The 24,734-nt window shown below is 41.8% G+C and overlaps 1 protein-coding gene across 4 annotated transcripts in view; it reads right to left on the bottom strand.

Moving 5' to 3' along the window:
- The window catches only part of LOC110535114 (kinase suppressor of Ras 2), a 128,045-nt gene that overhangs the window by 54,517 nt on the left and 48,794 nt on the right, over positions 1-24,734 (bottom strand). For all 4 annotated transcript variants that reach the window (XM_036936320.1, XM_036936321.1, XM_036936322.1 and 1 more), the window contains exon 6: positions 8,591-8,763. In XM_036936320.1, the coding sequence (XP_036792215.1) occupies positions 8,591-8,763 (173 nt within the window). The remainder of the gene's footprint in view (positions 1-8,590; positions 8,764-24,734) is intronic.

The following is a 24,734-nucleotide window of genomic DNA, read 5'->3' on the forward strand; positions in this document are numbered from 1 at the left end:
GATCCCCAATAAAATCACATAGGGTATTAAGAAAATACCACAAAAGTGAATGTCTAGAATGAGCATTATGATGCATGTACAGGACACTACAACATTCTATAGCAGCCATGTTGGAGCTAATTAACATGACACTACAACATTCTACAGCAGCCATATTTGGAGCCTCATTAACATGACACTTCAACATTCTACAGCAGCCATGTTGGAGCCTCATTAACATGACACTACAACATTCTATAGCAGCCATGTTGGAGCTAATTAACATGACCCTACAACATTCTACAGCAGCCATATTTGGAGCCCCATTAACATGACACTACAACATTCTACAGCAGCCATGTTGGAGCCCCATTAACATGACACTACAACATTCTATAGCAGCCATGTTGGAGCCTCATTAACATGACCCTACAACATTCTATAGCAGCCATGTTGGAGCCCCATTAACATGACACTACAACATTCTATAGCAGCCATGTTGGAGCCCTATTAACATGACACTACAACATTCTATAGCAGCCCTGTTGGAGCCACATTAACATGACACTACAACATTCTATAGCAGCCATGTTGGAGCCTCATTAACATGACACTACAACATTCTATAGCAGCCATGTTGGAGCCTCACTAACATGACACTACAACATTCTATAGCAGCCATGTTGGAGCCTTATTAACATGACACTACAACATTCTATAGCAGCCATGTTGGAGCCCCATTAACATGACACTACAACATTCTATAGCAGCCATGTTGGAGTTTACTGTGTGACAGCACGCCACTGAAGTGGATATGAATGATTGATGATAGGACCGATTAACGTAGGTCCAGAAACACTGCATTTCCGAGTTTCTGTTGCACACACAAACTCTGTGTCTCTGTGTCTCTGGTTCACAGTCCAATACGTCGCTAAATTACACTCAGTCAGCCTGATAATCTGATAGAGAAGGGGAAGTGACATCATCTGATTGTTGTTTAGTCTGTTTACACTAACAGCCTCGTAACCGCAACATCGCATGGGGTTGACATCTTTGGGCCTGACTTGATGAGTCTTTGCACATGTGTGCCTCTCAAGCCAACACACACGTGCACACGTGCACACACACACAGACACACACACACACAGACGGATGTCAGAGTAACCCAAAGGCGCCAGACAACAGTGTCCCCCATTCTTTCTCTTTAATTTGGATAGACTCACAGCCTCCTTACCCCTCCACCCCCCATCCCCCTCCCCACTCATGTCATAATCTAATAAGATGACAAACAGCCAAACAACAGGGAGAGAGAGAGGATACATAGACATGGAGGATATTACACCATAAAGTAGAAAAAACATGTCTGCCTTTCTGATCACAGGCATCTACAGCAGTGGTATCCTTATGCGTGGAAACCAACTGGGGTGGCAGGGTAGCCTAGTGGTTAGAGCGTTGGACTAGTAACCGAAAGTTCAAACCCCCGAGCTGACAAGGTACAAATCTGTCGTTCTGCCTCTGAACAGGCAGTTAACACACTGTTCCTGGGCTGTCATAATTGAAAATAAGAAATTGTTCTTAACTGACTTGCCTGGTTAACTGACTTGCCAGGTTAACTGACTTGCCTGGTTAACTGACTTGCCTGGTTAACTGACTTGCCTGGTTAACTGACTTGCCTGGTTAACTGACTTGCCTGGTTAACTGACTTGCCTAGTTAAATAAAGGTAAATGGAAAAAGAGTTAAAAGACGAGGCTGGATGATTTGAAACACAATAACAAGTTTGAATAATGATATGAGTTTATTTTTCTTTAATACAACTACCCCATGTGTATTCTAAGTAGCAGAAGTTGGCAAAGAGCAGTGGTGAAATGTAACTGTAATTTCCACGGTGTGAAACAAACTCCTCCGTTCGACTGGAGACAAAGAGCCTTGTTGCCAGCACTGTTTCCATGACAACCATTCAACGCGTGGGTATGACCTTTTCTACAGAATATTGTTTTGATGTCATCTTTGACGAGGAGAACACCCCTGCCTCTTCTCACCTATCACCAAGTGCCCTATAATTTCCTGTTGTAGACATCATGGTGATGGTCATTAAAAACAACACGTTAGAAAATACATATTATCTTCTACAAATGGGCCAAAGCCCCTCAGACCTGGTCCCAGATCTGTTTGTGCTGTCTTCCCAACTCATATGGCAGGTAGCCCTGTGGTTAAAAGCGTTAAAATTGAAAGGTCGCTGGTTTGAATCCCTGAGCTGACAAGGTGAGACATCTGTCAATGTGCCCTTGAGCAAGTCACTAAACTCTAATTGCTCTGGAATAGAGTATGTCTACTAAATGACGTAAAACAACACAAACAGATCTGGACCAGAACTACCTCAGGCAGTGAATGTCTGTCCTAGTCATTATACTGTTTATGTGGGGAGCAGAAGTGTTCATTAGAAGTGATGGTCAAATTATAAAGGCTGTGTTTTGTTTACCTGGCAGAGGTGGTAAAATGATCCTGGTGGTGTCTGTGTTTAGCTGGAAGTGGTGGAAAAATGAGCCTGGTGGTGTCTGAGTTTAGCTGGAAGTGGTGGAAAAATGAGCCTGGTGGTGTCTGTGTTTACCTGGCAGAGGTGGTAAAATGATCCTGGTGGTGTCTGTGTTTAGCTGGAAGTGGTGGAAAAATGAGCCTGGTGGTGTCTGTGTTTAGCTGGAAGTGGTGGGAAAATGAGCCTGGTGGTGTCTGTGTTTAGCTGGAAGTGGTGGAAAAATGAGCCTGGTGGTGTCTGTGTTTAGCTGGAAGAGGTGGTAAAATGAGCCTGGTGTGTTTAGCTGGTAGCGATGGTAAAAATGATCCTGGTGGTGTCTGTGTTTACTTGGCAGCAGCGGTGAAAAGAGGGTGGTGGTGTCTGTGTTTACCAGACAGCAGTGGTAAAATTAGCTTGGTGGTGTCTGTGTTTAGCTGGCAGTGGTAAAATGAGCCAGGTGGTGTCTGTGTTTAGCTGGCAGTGGTAAAATGAGCCTGACGGTGTCTGTATTTAGCTGGCAGCAGTAAAAGTAGCCTGGTGGTGTCTGTGTTTACCTGGCAGCAGTGTTAAATTGAGCCTGGTGGTGTCTGTGTTTACCTGGCAGCAGTGTTAAATTGAGCTCGGTGGTGTCTGTGTTCTTCTGGCAGCAGTGTTAAAATGAGCCTTGAGGTGTCTGTGTTTACCTGGCTGCAGGCTCTCTAGGCCCAGCAGGTGTTGGTGTGGTTGGAGCAGCCTCCCAACTAGACACACAAAACCTGTCTCCCTGCAGGCACCACTTCAATCAGACAAACTAAAAGAAACCTCAAATCTCTAAGATTCATGACGAGACACAAAATACAGCCGCCCTGAAACATGGTTCTAATTTTTGTATCAAGGGGTCCTCATGGGTCCTCATGGGGTCCTTGCTCGTTGATACAGATATCAGAGCCAGTTGCTTGGTTATTGTAGTGCCAGAAGGGGCTTTTACAGATGAGCTGTGCTGAGCAGATCCCAAGCAGATACTTTACGGCACAGCGTGCTCAATAAAACTGCGGCAGCATTCTGGATATCTATCTTTCCTTCCGGACCCCAAGCAGACCCATTAACAGACTGACAACACCCACCAGGCCTGCTCCGTGGCTCTGTGCTGCTATGAGCCGCACTGGGACCCCAGGGGGAGGCTAAGCAGACAGATAAAAGCATTAGGGATGCCGCCACTTACTATGAATAACTGCCTTAGATAGGCAATTGTCTTAATCTCTAATGTCTTTGTCAGAGCCACAGGAAGATAATGAGTGGAGGGCCAGGCCATGTTGGTTGTTCTAGTGGGTGGAGGGCCAGGCCATATCGGTTGTTCTAGTGGGTGGAGGGCCAGGCCATGTCAGTTGTTCTAGTGGGTGGAGTGCCAGGCCATGTCAGTTGTTCTAGTGGGTGGAGGGCCAGGCCATGTCAGTTGTTCTAGTGGGTGGAGGGCCAGGCCATGTCAGTTGTTCTAGTGGGTGGATTGCCAGGCCATGTCAGTTGTTCTAGTGGGTGGAGGGCCAATACATGTCAGTTGTTCTAGTGGGTGGAAGGCCAGGCCATGTCAGTTGTTGTAGTGGGTGGAGGGCCAGGCCATGTCAGTTGTTCTAGTGGGTGGAGTGCCAGGCCATGTCAGTTGTTCTAGTGGGTAGAGTGCCATGTCAGTTGTTCTGGAGTGGGTGGACTTTGACCTTAACCTCTGGTTCTGGGTCAGATATAGGTAAGGTTATTTGATTCTAGATCTGATGTTAAAGTCAACCTCTTTCGTTCTATCTTATCCCTGGTAATCACTTGGTCAATTAGTCTCACTGGACAGAGAATAGACACATCAGTAGTCTAGTCACTGACGGCAAGAAAAAGCTGAACCCTCAGTGGCCCTCAAACACTGGAATTATTTATTTTATTTATTTTATTTCACCTTTATTTAACCAGGTAGGCTAGTTGAGAACAAGTTCTCATTTACAACTGCGACCTGGCCAAGATAAAGCAAAGCAGTTCGACACATACAACGACACAGAGTTACACATGGAGTAAAACAAACATACAGTCAATAATACAGTATAAACAAGTCTATATACGATGTGAGCAAATGAGGTGAGATAAGGGAGGTAAAGGCAAAAAAAGGCCATGGTGGCAAAGTAAATACAATATAGCAAGTAAAACACTGGAATGGTAGATTTGCAATGGGAGAATGTGCAAAGTAGAAATAAAAATAATGGGGTGCAAAGGAGCAAAATAAATAAATAAATTAAATACAGTAGGGAAAGAGGTAGTTGTTTGGGCTAAATTATAGGTGGGCTATGTACAGGTGCAGTAATATGTGAGCTGCTCTGACAGTTGGTGCTTAAAGCTAGTGAGGGAGATAAGTGTTTCCAGTTTCAGAGATTTTTGTAGTTCGTTCCAGTCATTGGCAGCAGAGAACTGGAAGGAGAGGCGGCCAAAGAAAGAATTGGTTTTGGGAGTGACTAGAGAGATATACCTGCTGGAGCGTGTGCTACAGGTGGGAGATGCAATGGTGACCAGCGAGCTGAGAGGGGGGACTTTACCTAGCAGGGTCTTGTAGATGACATGGAGCCAGTGGGTTTGGCGACGAGTATGAAGCGAGGGCCAGCCAACGAGAGCGTACAAGTCGCAATGGTGGGTAGTATATGGGGCTTTGGTAACAAAACGGATTGCACTGTGATAGACTGCATCCAATTTGTTGAGTAGGGTATTGGAGGCTATTTTGTAAATGACATCGCCAAAGTCGAGGATTGGTAGGATGGTCAGTTTTACAAGGGTATGTTTGGCAGCATGAGTGAAGGATGCTTTGTTGCAAAATAGGAAGCCAATTCTAGATTTAACTTTGGATTGGAGATGTTTGATATGGGTCTGGAAGGAGAGTTTACAGTCTAACCAGACACCTAAGTATTTGTAGTTGTCCACGTATTCTAAGTCAGCGCCGTCCAGAGTAGTAATGTTGGACAGGCGGGTAGGTACAGGTAGCGATCGGTTGAAGAGCATGCATTTAGTTTTACTTGTATTTAAGAGCAATTGGAGGCCACGGAAGGAGAGTTGTATGGCATTGAAGCTTGCCTGGAGGGTTGTTAACACAGTGTCCAATTAAACACACTTAGTTTATAGTCCTGAATATCTAGAGGCTCGAGCCCCTAACACTGACATAAAGAACAAGAGACAATAATTATACTTATTTGTACTTACGTGACATTTAAACTACATTCAATTACAAAGACAGTAATTACTGAGGGAGATATTGGATTACCAGGAGCACTTGACTTTTAGCAACTGGTGTCGTATTAAACATGACTTAACAAGAAGCTTATCAGATTCCATCATGCAGCAGGGATAACTATCATCACTGTCACGTTCTATCTCTCTCTAACCTAAACTCTCTGTCTGTCTGTCTGTCTGACTCTCCCTTTCTCCTGCGCTCTCGTTCTATCTCTCTCTATCCTAAACTCTCTGTCTGTCTGTCTGTCCGTCTGACTCTCCCTTTCTCCTGCGCTCTCGTTCTATCTCTCTCTATCCTAAACTCTCTGTCTGTCTGTCTGACTCTCCCTTTCTCCTGCTCTCTCGTTCTATCTCTCTCTATCCTAAACTCTCTGTCTGTCTGTCTGTCTGTCCGTCTGACTCTCCCTTTCTCCTGCACTCTCGTTCTATCTCTCTCTATCCTAAACTCTCTGTCTGTCCGTCTGTCTGACTCTCTCTCTCTCTCTCTCTCTCTCTCTCTCCTGCTCTCTCGTTCTATCTCTCTCTATCCTAAACTCTCTGTCTGTCCGTCTGTCTGACTCTCTCTCTCTCTCTCTCCTGCTCTCTCGTTCTATCTATCTCTATCCTAAACTCTCTGTCTGTCCGTCTGTCTGACTCTCTCTCTCTCTCTCTCTCTCTCTCCTGCTCTCTCATTCTTTCTCTCTCTATCCTAAACTCTCTCCCTGTTTGTCTGACTCTCTCTCTCTCCCCCTTTTCTCTCCCTCTTTCACTCCCTACAAAAATACACAAACAGGCATGTCATTCATCCCATTTTATGTTGCGGGAGATGAATTGAAGTAGACACCTCATCTTGAGCGATAACCATAATGCATCATCTTTGTTTTGTGTATGTATAGCCTATGTAGGAGTCTGTGTACGGATGTGTAAAGAACAACTTCCTGCTGCTTCTCGTATGCCCTCGAGTCCACAACGTCAATCCAGACTTCCATGGTAATACCTGACAATCAATCAAATGTATTTATAAAGCCTTTTTTTACATCAGCCGATGTCACAAAGTGCTATACAGAAACCAAGCCTAAAACCCCAAACAATGAATTAAGGACTATTAGTCAGAGTCTAGACCCATTCAGATCCCCTAGCGACGGCCATATTTCATTTCCTGACATCCCTGTCCCTGCCTCCTTCGTTCATTCTCAGTCTCCTCACATCGTCCCCGTCTCGCGCTCTCGTTCAGGACCGATTGTTATGCTTGTTATGTGTTTAAGTATGGCTAAACTCCCTAAACTCCCTGATCTGTTTCACCTGTCTTTGTGCTTGCTTGTCTCCACACCCCTCCAGGTGTCGCCCATCTTCCCCATTATCCCCACTGTATTTATACCTGTGTTCTCTGTTTGTCTGTTGCCAGTTTGTTTTGTTTGTCAAGCCTACCAGCATTTTTTCCCTTGCTCCTGTCTCTTTCTAGTTCCTGTTTTCTAGTTTTCCCAGTTTTCATCAATCTGCCTGCCGTTCTGCCGTTCTGTACCTTGTCACACCAACCTGGATTATTGACCTCTGCCTGCCCTGACCCCGAGACTGCCTGTCGTTCTGTACCTTATGGACTCTGATCTCAATTACTGACCTCTATCTGCCCTGACCCTGAGCCTGTATTTCTGTACCTTATATAGACTCTGATCTGGATTACTGACCTCTGCCTGCCCTGACCCTGAGCCTGTCGTTCTGTACCTTATGGACTCTGATCTGGATTACTGACCTCTGCCTGCCCTGACCCTGAGCCTGTCGTTCTGTACCTTATGGACTCTGATCTGGATTACTGACCTCTGCCTGCCCTGACCCTGATCCTGTTGTTCTGTACCTTATGGACTCTGATCTGGATTACTGACCTCTGCCTGCCCTGACCCTGAGCCTGTCGTTCTGTACCTTATGGACTCTGATCTGGATTACTGACCTCTGCCTACCCTTGACCTGTCATTTTGCCTGCCCCCTGTTCTAGTAATACAATCTTGTTACTTCGACACTGTCTGCATCTGGTTCTTCCCTAAAACGTGATGCTCCCATATAGTAATTACTAGAGAAAGACCTGTAGACAGACAGTGGACAATCAACAATCATGTAACACACTAGTAGTGATGAAGAAAGTACCCAATTGTCATACTCGAGTAAAAGTAAAGATACCTTCATAGAAAATGACTCAAGAAAAAGTAAAAGTCACCCAGTAAAATACTACTTGAGTAAAACTCTAAAAGTATTTGATTTGAAATGTACTTAAGTATCAAAAGTAAATGTAATCACTAATATATTCTTAAGTATCAAAAGTAAAAGTATAAATCAGAAGGCATCATTTTCCTGTTTATTTTAATTTTATGGATAGCCAGGGGCGCACTCCAATACTCAGACATCATTTACAAACGAAGCATGTGTGTTTAGTGAGTCCGCCAGATCAGGGGCAGTAGGGATGACCAGGGATGTTCTTTTGATAAGTGTGTGAATTTGTTCATTTTCCTGTCCTGCTAAGCATTCAAAATGTAAAGAGTACTTTTGTGGGTGTCAGGGAAAATGTATGGAGTTAAAAGTATATACTTTTCTTTAGGACTGTAGTGAAGTAAAAGTAAAAGTTGTCAAAAATATACATAGTAAAGTTAGGAGTACAGATACACAAAAAAACGTCTTAAGTAGTACTTTCAAGTATTTTTACTTAAGTACTTTAAACCACTGCACACTAGATAACACCCCTGATTCAACTAGCCAAGCAATGACAATCTTCAATCAAGATTTAATTAGTTGAATCAGGTGAGTTACTCCTGCACCCACATCGGCCATTTTCGGATAGAATTGAACACTCCTAGACTAACGAGTACTATAAGGCTTAGTGTTATAAAAAGGGTACTTACTTGCATCGGAGTAGACGGGGGGAGTGGAGGGCATGAAGGTGGGGAAGAAAAAGGAACGGAGGGAGCGATGGTCAGAGGAGTGTAGGGGTGAACGCTGGGTAGGCAGGTTCTCACAGCTCCCCATACTACTGTTGATCTTCAGGTGCTGAGGCTTGGACTTCTTCTGCTTCACTCTGAGACACACAGAAATACAAAATTAATCTTATTAAACAGTTATAAACTGATATTATACAATTCTAAAGCTCTTACGCGCAGAGAAACAGTTAATATGTAATTAAACTGTTCTAAACTACAGTTCTAAAGCTTTATTCTTCGATTATACACAGAGTTCAAGTAAAAGACACATCTCAACATCAACTGTTCAGAGGAGACAGGGCTTCATGGTCGAATTGCTGCAAAGAAACTACAACTAAAATACACCAATAAGAAGAGACTTGCTTGGGCCAATGGACATTAGACCGGTGTAAATCTGTCCTTTGGTCTGATGAATCCAAATGTGAGATTTTTGGTTCCAATCGCCATGTCTTTGTGAGACACAGAGTAGGTGAACGGATGATCTCTGCATTTGTGGTTCCCACCGTGAAGCATGGAGGAGGAGGTGTGATGGTGCTTTGCTGGAGACACTGTCAGTGATTTATTTAGAATTCAAGGCACACTTAACCAACATGGCTACCACAGCATTCTGCAGTGATACGCCATCCCATCTGGTTTGGGACTATCATTTGTTTTTCAACAGGACAATGACCCAAAACACACCTCCAGGTTGTGTAAGGGCTATTTGACCAATAAGGATGGTGATGGAGTTGCTGCATCAGATGACCTGGCCTCCACAATCACCCGACCTCAACCAGGTTGAGATGGTTTGGGATGAAATTTGTATTTATTTATTTCACCTTTATTTAACCAGGTAGCAGTTCGACACATACAACAACACAGAGTTACACATGGAGTAAAACAAACATACAGTCAATAATACAGTAGAAAAATATGTCTATTTATGATGTGAGCAAATGAGGTGAGATAAGGGAGGTAAAGGCAATGTGGCGAAGTAAATACAATATAGCAAGTAAAACACTGGAAAAAAAGGCCATTGTGGCGAAGTAAATACAATATAGCAAGTAAAACACTGGAATGGTGGATTTGCAGTGTTGTCATCAAGGCAAAGGGTGGCTACTTTGAAGAATCTAAAATATAAAACACATTTTGACTTGATTAACACGTTTTTGTTACCACATTCTACAATGCAGAAAATTGTACAAAATAGTACAAAATAAGAAAAACTCTTGAATGGGTAGGTCCAAACGTTAAAAAGCTCTTATAATACAACTTCTTATACAACTACAGTTATAAAACTGTTGAAAGATACAGTATAACATGGCTAGGGTTAGTCCCCCCCCCCCCATTTTCTACTTTGAAAACGGCAAACTCAAATCACTTCAGACGTCAAATATCCTGAGACGTCATATCATCATTCTCCCTGAAGCCTGAGTGTGAGATAGAGAGAGAGAGAAACAGAGACAGAGTGAAAGAGACAGAGTGGAGTGCACAGAGAGAGACAGAGAGAGAGAGAGAGAGAGAGAGAGAGAGAGAGAGAGAGAGAGAGAGAGAGAGAAAAATATAAATTAATTTAATTTAAATTGAATTGAGAGAGTCGACGCCTCCCCAAACAAACCCTAGCCACACCCTATATAAGCCTCCCCAGATCAGTCTTATGCTCCCCCCCCCCATGCACCCTGCCTCTACACCGGCCCAACCCCCACTAATACACCCGCTCAAGGTCCATCCTGCGACCTAAGTGGTATGTAATTTGATGCACAACATGCTCTGCTCACACCTACCGTAATGGTCCGAGCCACAAGAAAACAACACTAGACACGATGGAACACAAAGCATTTACTATCTCATCCTGGAATATACAAGGTCAGAGGTCATCTGCATTTGGCCTAAAGAGCAGGAACCAAGACTTCATCAAAGAAATCAGAAATACAGACGTTGACATCTTACAAGAAACATGGTATAGAGAAGACGGACCCCTGGTTACTCACTAGGTTACAGAGAGCTGGTAGTCCCATCCATCAAACTACCAGGTGTGAAACAGGGAAGGGACTCAAGGGGTATGCTAATTTGTTATAGATTAGAACTAATCCCTTCTATTCAATTAGTTAGAACAGAAACATTTGACATCTGGCTTGAAATTAATAAGGAAATTATCTCCTCATGTTTGCTACCTATATCCCCCCCAATAGAATTCCCATACTTTAACCATGGCAGCTTCTCCATCCTAGAGGGGAAGATCAACCATTTCCAGGCCTTGGGGCATAGTCCTAGTCTGTGGTGAATGCCACCCTCAGCACACAGGGGGACAAGGGGACAAACACCTACCTGGAGGTGACAACATTCCCTCCCAAATATGCCCCCCTAGACACAACTATGACAAAACAACCAACAAAAACAGGTCACAACTCCTGCAACTCTGTCACACGCTGGGTCTGTGCATAGTCAATGGTAGGCTTCGAGGAGACTCTTACGGTAGGTACATCTACAGCTCTGTCACACGCTGGGTCTGTGCTTAGACAATGGTAGGCTTCGAGGAGACTCTTACGGTAGGTACACCTATAGCTCTGTCACACACTGGGTCTGTGCATAGTCAATGGTAGGCTTCGAGGAGACTCTTACGGTAGGTACATCTACAGCTCTGTCACACGCTGGGTCTGTGCATAGTCAATGGTAGGCTTCGAGGAGACTCTTACGGTAGGTACACCTACAGCTCATCCCTTGGTAGTAGTACTGTAGACTACTTTATCACTGACCTCAACACAGAGTCTCTCAGAGCATTTACAGTCATCCCACTGACACCCCTATCAGATCACAGCAAAATCACAGTCTACTTGAACAGAGACATACTCAATCATGAGGCATCAAAGCCAAAGGAACTGAATAATATTAAGAAACACTATAGATGGAAGAAAAGTAGTGTATTCAAAAAACAATTAGGCAACAACAAATTCAATCCCTTTCAGACAAATTCCTGGACAAAATGTTCCACTGTAATAGTGAAGGTGTAAACTTGGCAGTAGAAAACCTAAACAGTATATTTAACCTTCCCTATCAAATCTAAAATTTTCAAGCAGACAACCTAAGAAAGTTAACAAGAATGACAAACTATTTGATGAAGAATGCAAAAACATAACAAAGAAATTGAGAAACCTGTCCAAACAAAAACATAGAGACCCAGAAAACCTGAGCCTACAGTACACCTTCACTATGGCAAATCACTAACATGATACAGAAATACACTATGGGAAAAAGAAGGAACACTTCAGAAACCAGCTCAATGTAATTGAAGAATCCATACAATCTAACCACTTCTGAGAAAATTAGAACACACTAAACAAACAACAACACAGAGAGTTATCTATCCAAAACGGAGATGTGTGAATAAACCACTTCTCCAATCCCTTTAGCTCTGTAACAAAGAACAAACAGCAAAAACATATACATGATCAATTACACATCTTAGAATCAGCTATTAAAGACTATCAGAACCCACTGGATTCTCCAATTACATTGAATGAACTACAGCACAAAATACAAACCCTCCAACCCAAAAAGGCATGTGGTGTTGATGGTGTCCTAAATGAAATTATAAAATATACAGACCACAAATTCCAATTGGCTATACTAAAACTCTTTAACATCATCCTTAGCGCTGTCATCTACCCCAATATTTGGAACCAAGGACTGATCACCCCAATCCACAAAAGTGGAGACAAATTTGACCCCAATAACTTCCGTGGGATATGTGTAAACAGTAACCTTGGGAAAATCCTCTGCAATATCATTAACAGTAAGACTCGTACATTTCCTCAGTGAAAACAATGTACTGACCAAATGTCAAATGTTTTTTTTAACCAAATTACCATACGACAGACCACCTATTCACCCTAAACATACTAATTCACGAACAAACTAGAATAAAGGCAAAGTTTTCTCATACTTTGTTGATTTCAAAAAAGCTTTTGACTCAATTTGGCATGAGGGTCTGCTATACAAATTGATGAAAAGTGGTGTTGGGGGAAAAACCTACAACATTATAAAATCCATTTACACAAACAACAAATGTGCGGCTAAAATTGGCAAAAAAACACATACATTTCTTTCCACAGGGCCGTGGGGTGAGACAGGGATGCAGCCTGAGCACCACCCTCTTCAACACATATATCAACGAATTGGTGAGGGCACTTGAACAGTCTGCAGCACCCAGCTTCACCCTACTAGAATCTGAAGTCAAATGTCTGCTGTTTGCTGATGATCTGGTGCTTCTGTCCCCAACCAAGGAGGGCCTACAGCAGCACTTAGATCTTCTGAACAGATTCTGCCAGACCTGGGCCCTGGCAGTAAATCTCAGTAAGACGAAAAATAATGGTGTTCCAAAAAATTCCAGTCACCAGGACCACAAATACAAATTCCATCTTGACACCGTCCACTTACAGCACACAAAAAACAATACATAGCTCAGCCTAAACATCAGCGCCACAGGTAACTTCCACAGAGCTGTGAACAATCTGAGAGACAAGGCAAGAAGGGCCTTCTACGCCATCAAAATGAACATAAAATTTGACATACCAATTAGGATCTGGCTAAAAAATACTTGAAATCAGTTATAGAACCTATTGCCCTTTATGGTTGTGAGGTCTGGGGTCCACTCACCAACCAAGATTTCACAAAATGGGAAAAAAATGCAAAATGCAAAAATATCCTCAGTGTTCAAAGTAAAACACCAAATACTGCATGCAGAGCAGAATAAGGACAATACCCGCTAATTATCAAAATCCAGAAAAGAGCTGTTAAATTCTACAACCACCTAAAAGGAAGCGATTCCCAAACCTTCGATAACAAAGTTACCAACTACAGAAAGATGAACCTGGAGAAGAGTCCCCTAAGCAAGCTGGTCCTGGGGCTCTGTTCACAAACACAAACAGACCCCACAGAACCCCAGGAAAGCAACACAGTTAGACCCAACCAAATGTACTTTAACTATTTTCACATCGTTACAACACTTCTATATAGCCATAATATGACATTTGAAATGTCTCTATTCCTTTGGAACTTTTGTGAGTGTAATATTTACTGTAATTTTATTGTTTAGTTCACTTTTGTTAATGACAAATTTCTCTTGCTTTGGCAATATAAACATATGTTTCCCATGTCAATAAAGTCGTTTGAATTGAATTGAGAATGAGACAGACAAAGACAGACAGAGACAGACGGAAAAAGACAGAGGCAGACAGGGGCAGAAAGAGACAGACAGAGGCAGACAGAGATAGACAGAGACAGATGAGGCAGACAGAGGCAGACAGACAGAGAGAGACAGACAGTGATAGACAGACAGACAGACAGACAGACAGACAGACAGACAGACAGACAGACAGACAGACAGACAGACAGACAGAGAGAGAGCGAGAGACAGACAGTGATATACAGAGGCAGACAGACAGACAGACAGACAGACAGACAGACAGACAGACAGACAGACAGACAGACAGACAGACAGACAGACAGACAGACATAGATAGAGAAACAGTGATAGACACAGAGAGAGTGAGACAGTGATATACAGAGGCAGACAGACAGAGATAGACAGAGAGAGACAGACAGGCAGACAGTGATAGACAGAGAGAGACAGACAGACAGTGATAGACAGTGACAGACAGACAGACAGACAGACAGACAGACAGACAGACAGACAGACAGACAGACAGACAGACAGACAGACAGACAGACAGACAGACAGACAGACAGACAGACAGACAGACAGACAGACAGAGAAACAGTGACAGACACAGAGAGAGAGAGAGACAGACAGAAACAGACAGACAGAGACACAGTGTCCCAGGCAGGCAGAGAAACAGAAACAGACAGACAGAGACACAGTGTCCCAGGGAGGCAGAGAAACAGAAACAGACAGACAGAGACACAGTGTCCCAGGCAGGCAGATAAACAGAAACAGACAGACAGAGACACAGTGTCCCAGGGAGGCAGAGATAGAGAAACAGACAGACAGAGACACAGTGTCCCAGGGAGGCAGAGATAGAGAAACAGACAGACAGAGACACAGTGTCCCAGGGAGGCAGAGATAGAGAAACAGACAGACAGAGACACAGTGTCCCAGGGAGGCAGAGATAGAGAAACAGACAGACAGAGACACAGTGTCCCAGGCAGGCAGAGTGAGACTGCAGTCAGTTAGTATAAGCCTGCAGGACATATCCTCAGTCACACAATTAGACCTTTTAAGGTCCTCTGACACATTGTCGCAATCTCTCTCTTCTGCAATAAAGAAGCTGCCTGCAGGTTATCACTTTCTCACTAAAGCCTTTGTCGGCAATAACGCTAAAACCACATTATGCATTAAAATCTCATTTGGCCCATTTATCTCTGCCTATGTGTGGACAGAAAGAATGAGAGAGAGTGAGAGAGAAAGACAGACAGACAGACAGACGGACGGACAGACAGACAGACAGACAGACGGCCGGACAGACAGACAGACAGACAGACAGAGACAAGGCAAGAAGGGCATTCTATGCCATCAAATGGGACATAAAATGTGATATACTAATTAGGATGTGGCAAAAAATACTTGAATCAGTTATAGAACCCATTGCCCTTTATGGTTGTGAGGTCTGGGGTCCGCTCACCAAACCAAGAATTCACAAAATGGGACAAACACCAAATTGAGACTATGCATGCATAATTCTGCAAAAATATCCTCAGTGTACAACCTAAAACACCAAATACTGCATGCAGAGCAGAATTTGGCCAATACCCGCTAATTATCAAAATCCAGAAAAGAGCCTTTAAATTCTTCAACCACCTAAAAGGAAGCGATTCCCAAACCTTCCATAACAAAGCCATCACCTACAGAGAGATGAACCTGGAGAAGAGTCCCCTAAGCAAGGTGGTCCTGGGGCTCTGTTCACAAACACAAAGAGACCCCACAGAACCATAGGACAGCAGCACAATTAGACCCAACCAAATCATGAGAAAACAAAAAAGATAATTACTTGACACATTGGAAAGAATTAACAAAAAAACAGAGCAAACTAGAATGCTAGTTGGCCCTAAACAGAGAATACACAGTGGCAGAATACCTGACTACTGTCCCTGACACAAACTTAAGGAAAGCTTTGACTATGTACAGACTCAGTGAGCATAGCCTTGCTATTGAGAAAGGCCGCCGTAGGCAGACATGGCACTCAAGAGAAGACAGGCTATGTTCACGCTGCCCACAAAATGAGGTGGAAACTGAGCTGCACTTCCTAACCTCCTGCCCAATGTATGACCGTATTAGAGACACATATTTCCCTCAGATTACACAGATCCACAAAGAATTCAAAAACAAACCCAATTTTGATAAACTCCCATATCTATTGGGTGAAATTCCACAGTGTAACATCACAGCAGCAAGATTTGTGACCTGTTGCCACGAGAAAAGGGCAACCAGTGAAGAACAAACACCATTGTAAATACAACCCATATTTATGCTTATTTATTTTCCCTTTTGTACTTTAACATCGTTACAACACTGTATATATATAAACATAATATGACATTTGTAATGTCTTTATTATTTTGGAACTTCTGTGAGTGTAATATTTACTGTTCATAATTATTGTTTATTTCACTTTGTATATTATCTACCTCACTTGCTTTGACAATGTTAACATATGTTCCCCATGCCAATAAAGCCCCTTGAATTGAATTGAGAGGATGGAGGATGACAGGTGTCAAGTAAGATGTCATTAGAGTGTGAATAATTATACCACGATTGCTGAAATCAGCAGCATGGCAGTCTGTTCAGTCCTGGGGGGGGGGGGACATGGAACATAAGGCTACTGTCATATTTCAACATACTGTCAGAAAGGGAATTCTCTACTGTGGGAGTCAACACCAGTATCCATTATATGGATCCTTTCCATATGATGAGTGGTCCTTGGACTAAGTAGGGCTTAAGTGTACCCTACCTAGCTCAATAAGCACACTAGTACTGGTAAGTATGCCATCATACCTTCAGCCAGGGAAATCCTTGAGGTGAGAGTCAACATATTCTATGTGGGGGTTGCAATATCCATGTTATAGATTTCATACTAGCATGAGTAAACTCTAAGTTGCACGCTAGTAAGGTACAGTATATTTTATGTTATTATGAATAATGGGACACACACACTGTCACTGTAGATTGATGTTCGGGGTCTGAAGTTCATAGCCTTGTTATTTGTACATTCTACAATGTATAAAGTTAGTTGAACCAGAATCCCATTGCCCAGTGTCGTGACTGTGTTTATAGAGCTGAAAACCTGATGCAACCTAAAAACACTTTGATTTTCTTTAAAGGCTCAACTCCCTTTCTTGGCAAGACATCAGGATTGCTGGAGGGAGCAGGGAAACACCACTATCTGGTGTGGACATTACACAGAAGAGCAAATAGGAACACACATGCAAGCACACACACACACACACACACACCCCAATTACGTTGATATGGACTGAAGGAATCCTCATTTGATCCGCCGTAAGACCGCAGAGAGAAATGCAACACTTCAAACAAACACATCCTTTGCGGATAAATCAAATGAAAGGAAGTGAAAAGCGAACGTCATGACTATTCCACAGGTTCCCATCTCTACGTTGGAATCATCACAACCTGCGGGAATCATTTCCACTGAAGAACTACAGCCTGTACTGTTGGTTCATTAACTATTGTGTCCTTCTCCTAAAAAGCACTGCAGAGATTCCATCTGCATACCTCTGTACTAACCAACCTCAGAGCTGGGTTCAGATACTATTTGAACCCTAACAAATACTTTAAGTGTTTGCTCTAGCGTGCCTGAAGTACAAGATAGGCAGGGTTTGCACTTATGATTCTATTGGATAAACAAGGATGTCCATTATCTCCAAATGTATTTGTTATGGCCATTGAAATGCTCTCTCTTAAGATCAGATCAAGAATAAGATCAAGGGTTAGGAAATCCACGGCCTAAAAACAAAAGTGCCAACGTATGCCGAAGACAAGTTTTTCACAAGTCCTGGATAACGGTGTAGTCTCATTGACGATCTAGATCATTTCTCTCGCCTCTCTGGACTAAATTATTATGACATTACCCTGTAGTTATAAAATTATATTATCCCTAAAGATATAAAATAACTTACCAAGACTAATTTCAATAGAAAGTTTGCCAAAATAAACAAGATCTTGCAACCATGGAGAGGTACCTGTCTATTTATGGAAAAATCACACTGATTAACTCATCAGTCATATCACAGTTTACGTACTTACTTATGGCCCTGATTACTCCAGATGACTCGTTTCATAATTATATGAGCAATATTATTCAAATGAATTTGGAATGGTAAGCCAGACAAAATTAAACATGCCTATTTATATAATGAATATGAGTTTGGGGGCTGAAATAATTAAATATTCAAGCATTGAACCTCTCACTAAAAGTTATACTTAAGCCCAAAATGGTTCTCCAGTCGATTTTTAAGGCAGGCTCATCCTTCATTACAAAATCGCTTTTTACCTTCATGCAGATTACGACCTCTTATTTTCAGTTAATTTAAAATTAAACCTAGTTCAAAGCATCGCCCTTTCTCAACCAAGCAAACGATTACAATTTACATTTCAGCCTCAAGAAAATAAAAAACAATTCTGGTTAATTACACTCAAATACACTAATTGATAAAAAAAACATATAAAAAAAATAAAAATCATTATTTTTATTAATTATATAATGAATATGAATGGTGGTGTTACGTCACACATGCAGCTATCTAAAATATATGGGAATGTTTGCTCAATACAAACTTATAACCAATTGATTGTAGCATTACCACAGAAATGGAGAAGGCAAGTGGAAGGTGGAGAAGGTAAGGAACTTCTTTGTCTGCCCTATATTAAAGACCAAATGTTTTTATTTTTTATTTTTTAAAGAACATCAACATTTTCATAAATAAAAAAAAATACCAGTTCCATTTGATGACAGCTACTTCAAACAGGTTACACAAATGCTGAGAAGACATCTTTGACGTTCCGATCCCATGGCACCTGATTCAACAATTTGAGTTTTTAAATGAAAATTATTTTACAAAATTCTTGCTACCAACAAAATGTTATATATACAGTATATGGGGCATACAACCATGTCAGCTATGCAGAATTTGCTGTGAAGAGATGGATCATCTACTTTATGGTATTGCCCCCTTGCAGCTGGTTTCTGGTCACAGGTTCAGGAGTGTCATAACAAAAGTCATAACATTTAAAAAATAAAAAATGTATTTCACCTTTATTTAACCAGGTAGGCTAGTTGAGAACAAGTTATCATTTGCAACTGCGACCTGGCCAAGATAAAGCACAGCAGTTCGACACATACAACAACACAGAGTTAAACATGGAATAAACAAACATAGAGTCAATAATACAGTAGAAAAAATAAACATCTACAGTGGGGCAAAAAAATATTTAGTCAGCCACCAATTGTGCAAGTTCTCCCACTTAAAAAGATGAGAGAGGCCTGTACACTTCAACTATGACAGACAAAATGAGAAAAAAAAATACAGAAAATCACATTGTAGGATTTTCTATGAATTTATTTGCAAATTATGGTGGAAAAAAAGTATTTGGTCAAAAACAAAAGTTTATCTCAACACTTTGTTATATACCCTTTGTTGGCAATGACAGAGGTCAAACGTTTTCTGTAAGTCTTCACAAGGTTTTCACACACTGTTGCTGGTATTTTGGCCCATTCCTCCATGCAGATCTCCTCTAGAGCAGTGATGTTTTGGGGCTGTTGCTGGGCAACACGGACTTTCAACTCCCTCCAAAGATTTTCTATGGGGTTGAGATCTGGAGATTGGCTAGGCCACTCCAGGACCTTGAAATGCTTCTTACGAATCCACTCCTTCGTTGCCCGGGCGGTGTGTTTGGGATCATTGTCATGCTGAAAGACCCAGCCACATTTTATCATCAATGCCCTTGCTGATGGAAGGAGGTTTTCACTCAAAATCTCACGATACATGGCCCCATTCATTCTTTCCTTTACACGGATCAGTCATCCTGGTCCCTTTGCAGAAAAACAGCCCCAAAGCATGATGTTTCCACCCCCATGCTTCACAGTAGGTATGGTGTTCTTTGGATGCAACTCAGCATTCTTTGTCCTCCAAACACGACGAGTTGAGTTTTTACCAAAAAGTTACATTTTGGTTTCATCTGACCATATGACATTCTCCCAATCTTCTTCTGGATCATCCAAATGCTCTCTAGCAAACTTCAGACGGGCCTGGACATGTACTGGCTTAAGCAGGGGGACGCGTCTGGCACTGCAGGATTTGAGTCCCTGGCGGCGTAGTGTGTTACTGATGGTAGGCTTTGTTACTGTGGTCCCAGCTCTCTGCAGGTCATTCACCAGGTCATTCACCCCCCGTGTGGTTCTGGGATTTTAGCTCACCGTTCTTGTGATCATTTTGGCCCCATGGGGTGAGATCTTGCGTGGAGCCCCAGATCGAGGGAGATTGTAAGTGGTCTTGTATGTCTTCCATTTCCTTATAATTGCTCCCACAGTTGATTTCTTCAAACCAAGCTGCTTACCTATTGCAAATTCAGTCTTCCCAGCCTGGTGCAGGTCTACAATTTTGTTTCTGGTGTCCTTTGACAGCTCTTTGGTCTTGGCCATAGTGGAGTTTGGAGTGTGACTGTTTGAGGTTGTGGACAGGTGTCTTTTATACTGATAACAAGTTCAAACAGGTGCCATTAATACAGGTAATGAGTGGAGGACAGAGGAGCCTCTTAAAGAAGAAGTTACAGGTCTGTGAGATTCAGAAATCTTGCTTGTTTGTAGGTGACCAAATACTTATGTTCCACCATAATTTGCAGATAAATTCATAAAAAATCCTACAATGTGATTTTCTGGATTTTTTTTCTCCTTTTGTCTGTCATAGTTGAAGTGTACCTATGATGAAAATTACAGGCCTCTCTCACCTTTTTAAGTGGGAGAACTTGCACAATTGGTGGCTGACTAAATACTTTTTTGCCCCACTGTATATACAGTGAGTGCAAATGAGGTAAGATAAGGGAGTTAAGGCAATAAATAGGCCATGGTGGCGAAGTAATTACAATATAGCAATTAGACACTGGAATGGTAGATGTGCAGAAGATTAATGTGCAAGTAGAGATACTGGGTTGCAACGGAGCAAGATAAATAAATACAGTATGGGGATGAGATAGTTGGATGGGCTATTTACAGATGGGCTATGTACAGGTGCAGTGATCTGCGAGCTGCTCTGACAGCTGGTGCTTAAAGCTAGTGAGGGAGATATGGGTCTCCAGCTTCAGTGATTTTTGCAGTTTGTTCCAGTCATTGGCAGCAGAGAACTGGAAGGAAAGGCGGCCAAAGGAGGAATTGGCTTTGGGGGTGACCAGTGAGATATACCTGCTGGAGCGTGTGCTACGAGTGGGTGCTGCTATGGTGACCAGTGAGCTGAGATAAGGCGGGGCTTTACCTAGCAGAGACTTGTAGATGACCTGAGCCAGTGGGTTTGGCGACAAGTATGAAGCGATGGCCAGCCAACAAGAGCATACAGGTCGCAGTGGTGGGTAGCATATGGGGTTTTGGTGACAAAACAGATGGCACTGTGATAGACTGCATCCAATTTGCTGAGTAGAGTGTTGGAAAAAAAACTCTGTAGTACTTGCCGATGACGAGCATACCCATAACATGATGCAGGCACAACCATGCTTGAAAATATGAAGAGTGGTATTCACTGATGCATTGTGTTGGATTTTCCCAAAACATAATGCTTTGTATTCAGGAATTAAAGTTAATTTCTTACCCAATCTTTTTTTCAGTTTTACTTTAGTGCCTTATTGCAAACAGGATGCATGTTTTGTAATATTTTTATTCTGTACAGGCTTCCTTCTTTTCACTTTGTCATTTAGGTTAGTATTGTGTAGTAACTGCAATGTTGTTGATCCATCCTCAGTTTTCTCCTATCACAGCCATTAAACTCTGTAAAAGTTTTAGTCACCATTGGCCTCATGGTAAAATCCCTGATTTCCTTCCTCTCAGGCAACTGAGATAGGAAGGACGCTTGTATCTTTGTAGTGACTGGGTGTATTGATATACCTTCCAAAAGTGTAATTAATAACTTCACCGTGCTCAAAAGGATATTGAATGTCTGCTTTGTTTTACCCATCTACCAATAGGTGCCCTTCTTTGTGAGGCATTGGAAAACCTCCCTGGTTTTTGTGGTTGAATCTGTGTTTGAAATTCACATCTCGACTGAAGGATCTCTCAGATAATTGTATGTGTGGGGTACAGAGATGAGGTAGTCATTCAGAAATCATGTTAAACACTATTACTGCACACATAGTGAGTTCATGCAACTTATTATGTGACTGGTTGAAATCTTCTTGACTCAAGACATTTCAGCGTTTAATTTTTAATTAATTGTGTAAACTTAGACATTATTGGGTACTATGTGTGTAGGGCAGAGACACAAAATCTGTAACGCAACAAAATTTAGAAAAATAATACTTTCTGAAGGCACTGTATATATATATATATATATATATATATATATATATATATATATATATATATATACTGTATATACTGTATGTATATATATATATTATATACACATTTTATTGGTTCCATTGTGTCAAGCAAACTCAATAAAGTCCAGATAAAGTATTTGACTAGGTCTCACTAACATCAGTAACAATAAATATTCAGATGCTTTCACCGGGCCCATATGGAGAAAGAAGAGTCCTGTTGTTTTTATGCAAATTGTTTTTGGGTATATTATCAGTCTTTCACTGACACCTTCATGCTGCTTTAATAAAGGTTGAAGAGAGGTTATATGGAGACTGACGGTGAGGCATCATTCCCCATACTGATCTATAGTCAATGTTCTGCTATGACAGAAGACTTCTCTACTGCATCTCTATATGAGTTACACTCTCGGTTATATGAGTTACAGTACTCTCAGTTATATGAGTTACTGTACTCTCAGTTATATGAGTTACAGTACTCTCAGTTATATGAGTTACAGTACTCTCAGTTATATGAGTTACAGTACTCTCAGTTATATGAGTTACAGTACTCTCTGTTATATGAGTTACAGTACTCTGTTATATGAGTTACAGTACTCTCAGTTATATGAGTTACAGTACTCTCAGTTATATGAGTTACAGTACTCTCAGTTATATGAGTTACAGTACTCTCAGTTATATGAGTTACAGTACTTTTGGTTATATGAGTTACAGTACTCAGTTATGAGTTACAGTACTCTCAGTTATATGAGTTACAGTACTCAGTTATATGAGTTACAGTACTCAGTTATATGAGTTACAGTACTCTCAGTTATATGTTACAGTACTCAGTTATATGAGTTACAGTACTCCCAGTTATATGAGTTACAGTACTCAGTTATATGAGTTACAGTACTCTCGGTTATATGAGTTACAGTACTCTCGGTTATATGAGTTACAGTACTCCCAGTTATATGAGTTACAGTACTCAGTTATATGAGTTACAGTACTCAGTTATATGAGTTACAGTACTCTCAGTTATATGAGTTACAGTACTCAGTTATATGAGTTACAGTACTCCCAGTTATATGAGTTACAGTACTCAGTTATATGAGTTACAGTACTCTCGGTTATATGAGTTACAGTACTCTCGGTTATATGAGTTACAGTACTCCCAGTTATATGAGTTACAGTACTCTCGGTTATATGAGTTACAGTACTCTCAGAAAACAGACATTATATACTAACAAGACCTTAGTGTTTTGTCATTCCTGTGTTTGGTGTTTGACCCATTTTGTGAATTCTTGGTTAGTGAGCGGACCCCAGACCTCACAACCATAAAGGGCAATGTGTTCTATAACTGATTCAAGTATTTTTTGCCAGATCCTAATTGGTATGTCGAATTTTATGTCCCTTTTGATGGCATAGAATGCCCTTCTTGCCTTGTCTCTCCGATCGTTCACAGCTTCGTGGAAGTTACCTGTGGCGCTGATGTTTAGGTTGATGTCTCTCTCTCTCTCTCTGTGTGTCTCTCCTTCCTCTCCCCTCTCTCTCTCTCTGTGAAAAATAATCTCTGAAGATTTCCCAATAAACCTGCAATAGCTGCCACATTGTTCCCAAGAACATCTACATCATGTGATTTCTATCTTTGTGGTAAAAGACAATTGTGATGCGAGGCAAATCTCTCAGCAAGTACACAATGAAGTATCATCTCATGATCACAAAACTTTTCCTCAAGACATATAAGGATATTGTAGTCGCTGTCTGGTGTCTGGTGATCACACAGAACATCAAAAGGTCATATTTAGTTCATCAGCAAGACGATATCACTGAAACAGACACACTTTTAAACACAAAACATGACAGCGTGCCTAAAGAAATATACTTCCATGGTCTGATGAAACATCAAACATGTCCACACTATGTCTCCATGTTAAATAACACAGAGAGAGTGTAATTCATTTCAGCCAGAGTTCCTCCTCGGTAGATCCACATTGATGTTCCTACAGTATTATTTCAAAAGGAAACCATACGTTAACCCCTGAATGAGCAAACCTTAACATTAAAAAAAATGCTGGTAGATGCAAGAAAAGCAATTTGGCCCATAGCCATGTTCCTTCAGTGGTACTTTAAAACGGAGAACAGTAGAGACTAACCAGAGGAACAAAGAGTCTGAGAACCAGGGAACCAAAACCAACCGAAGATGATGCCGTTAATCTCTCAGGGATGATTTCAATACCAAAGCACACATCTAGGAGATAAATCCCATCTATGGCCTGCGAGGGAAATTACTGAGAGAGTTGATGTCTAGGTAGTCGGGGGAAAGGAAATAGTACTGAAGAGCGAACCTGGGCATCAGACCACCAACTCCCCCTCGCTGCCTCTCAATCTTCTCTGTTATGGCTATCCAAGCTCCCGTTGGGGTTCTCAAGAGTAATCTCAACACCCACCCAAACCGCCTCTGGCCCCGCACTCAACCCCCCCTCACCCCTTCTCCGGCATCACGGCTTAATAAATCAACTATGCAACAATGGCATTCGGTCCAGCACAGCCTCA

The sequence above is a fragment of the Oncorhynchus mykiss genome, chromosome 11 (genome assembly GCF_013265735.2).
Source record: "Oncorhynchus mykiss isolate Arlee chromosome 11, USDA_OmykA_1.1, whole genome shotgun sequence".
NCBI lineage: Eukaryota > Metazoa > Chordata > Actinopteri > Salmoniformes > Salmonidae > Oncorhynchus > Oncorhynchus mykiss.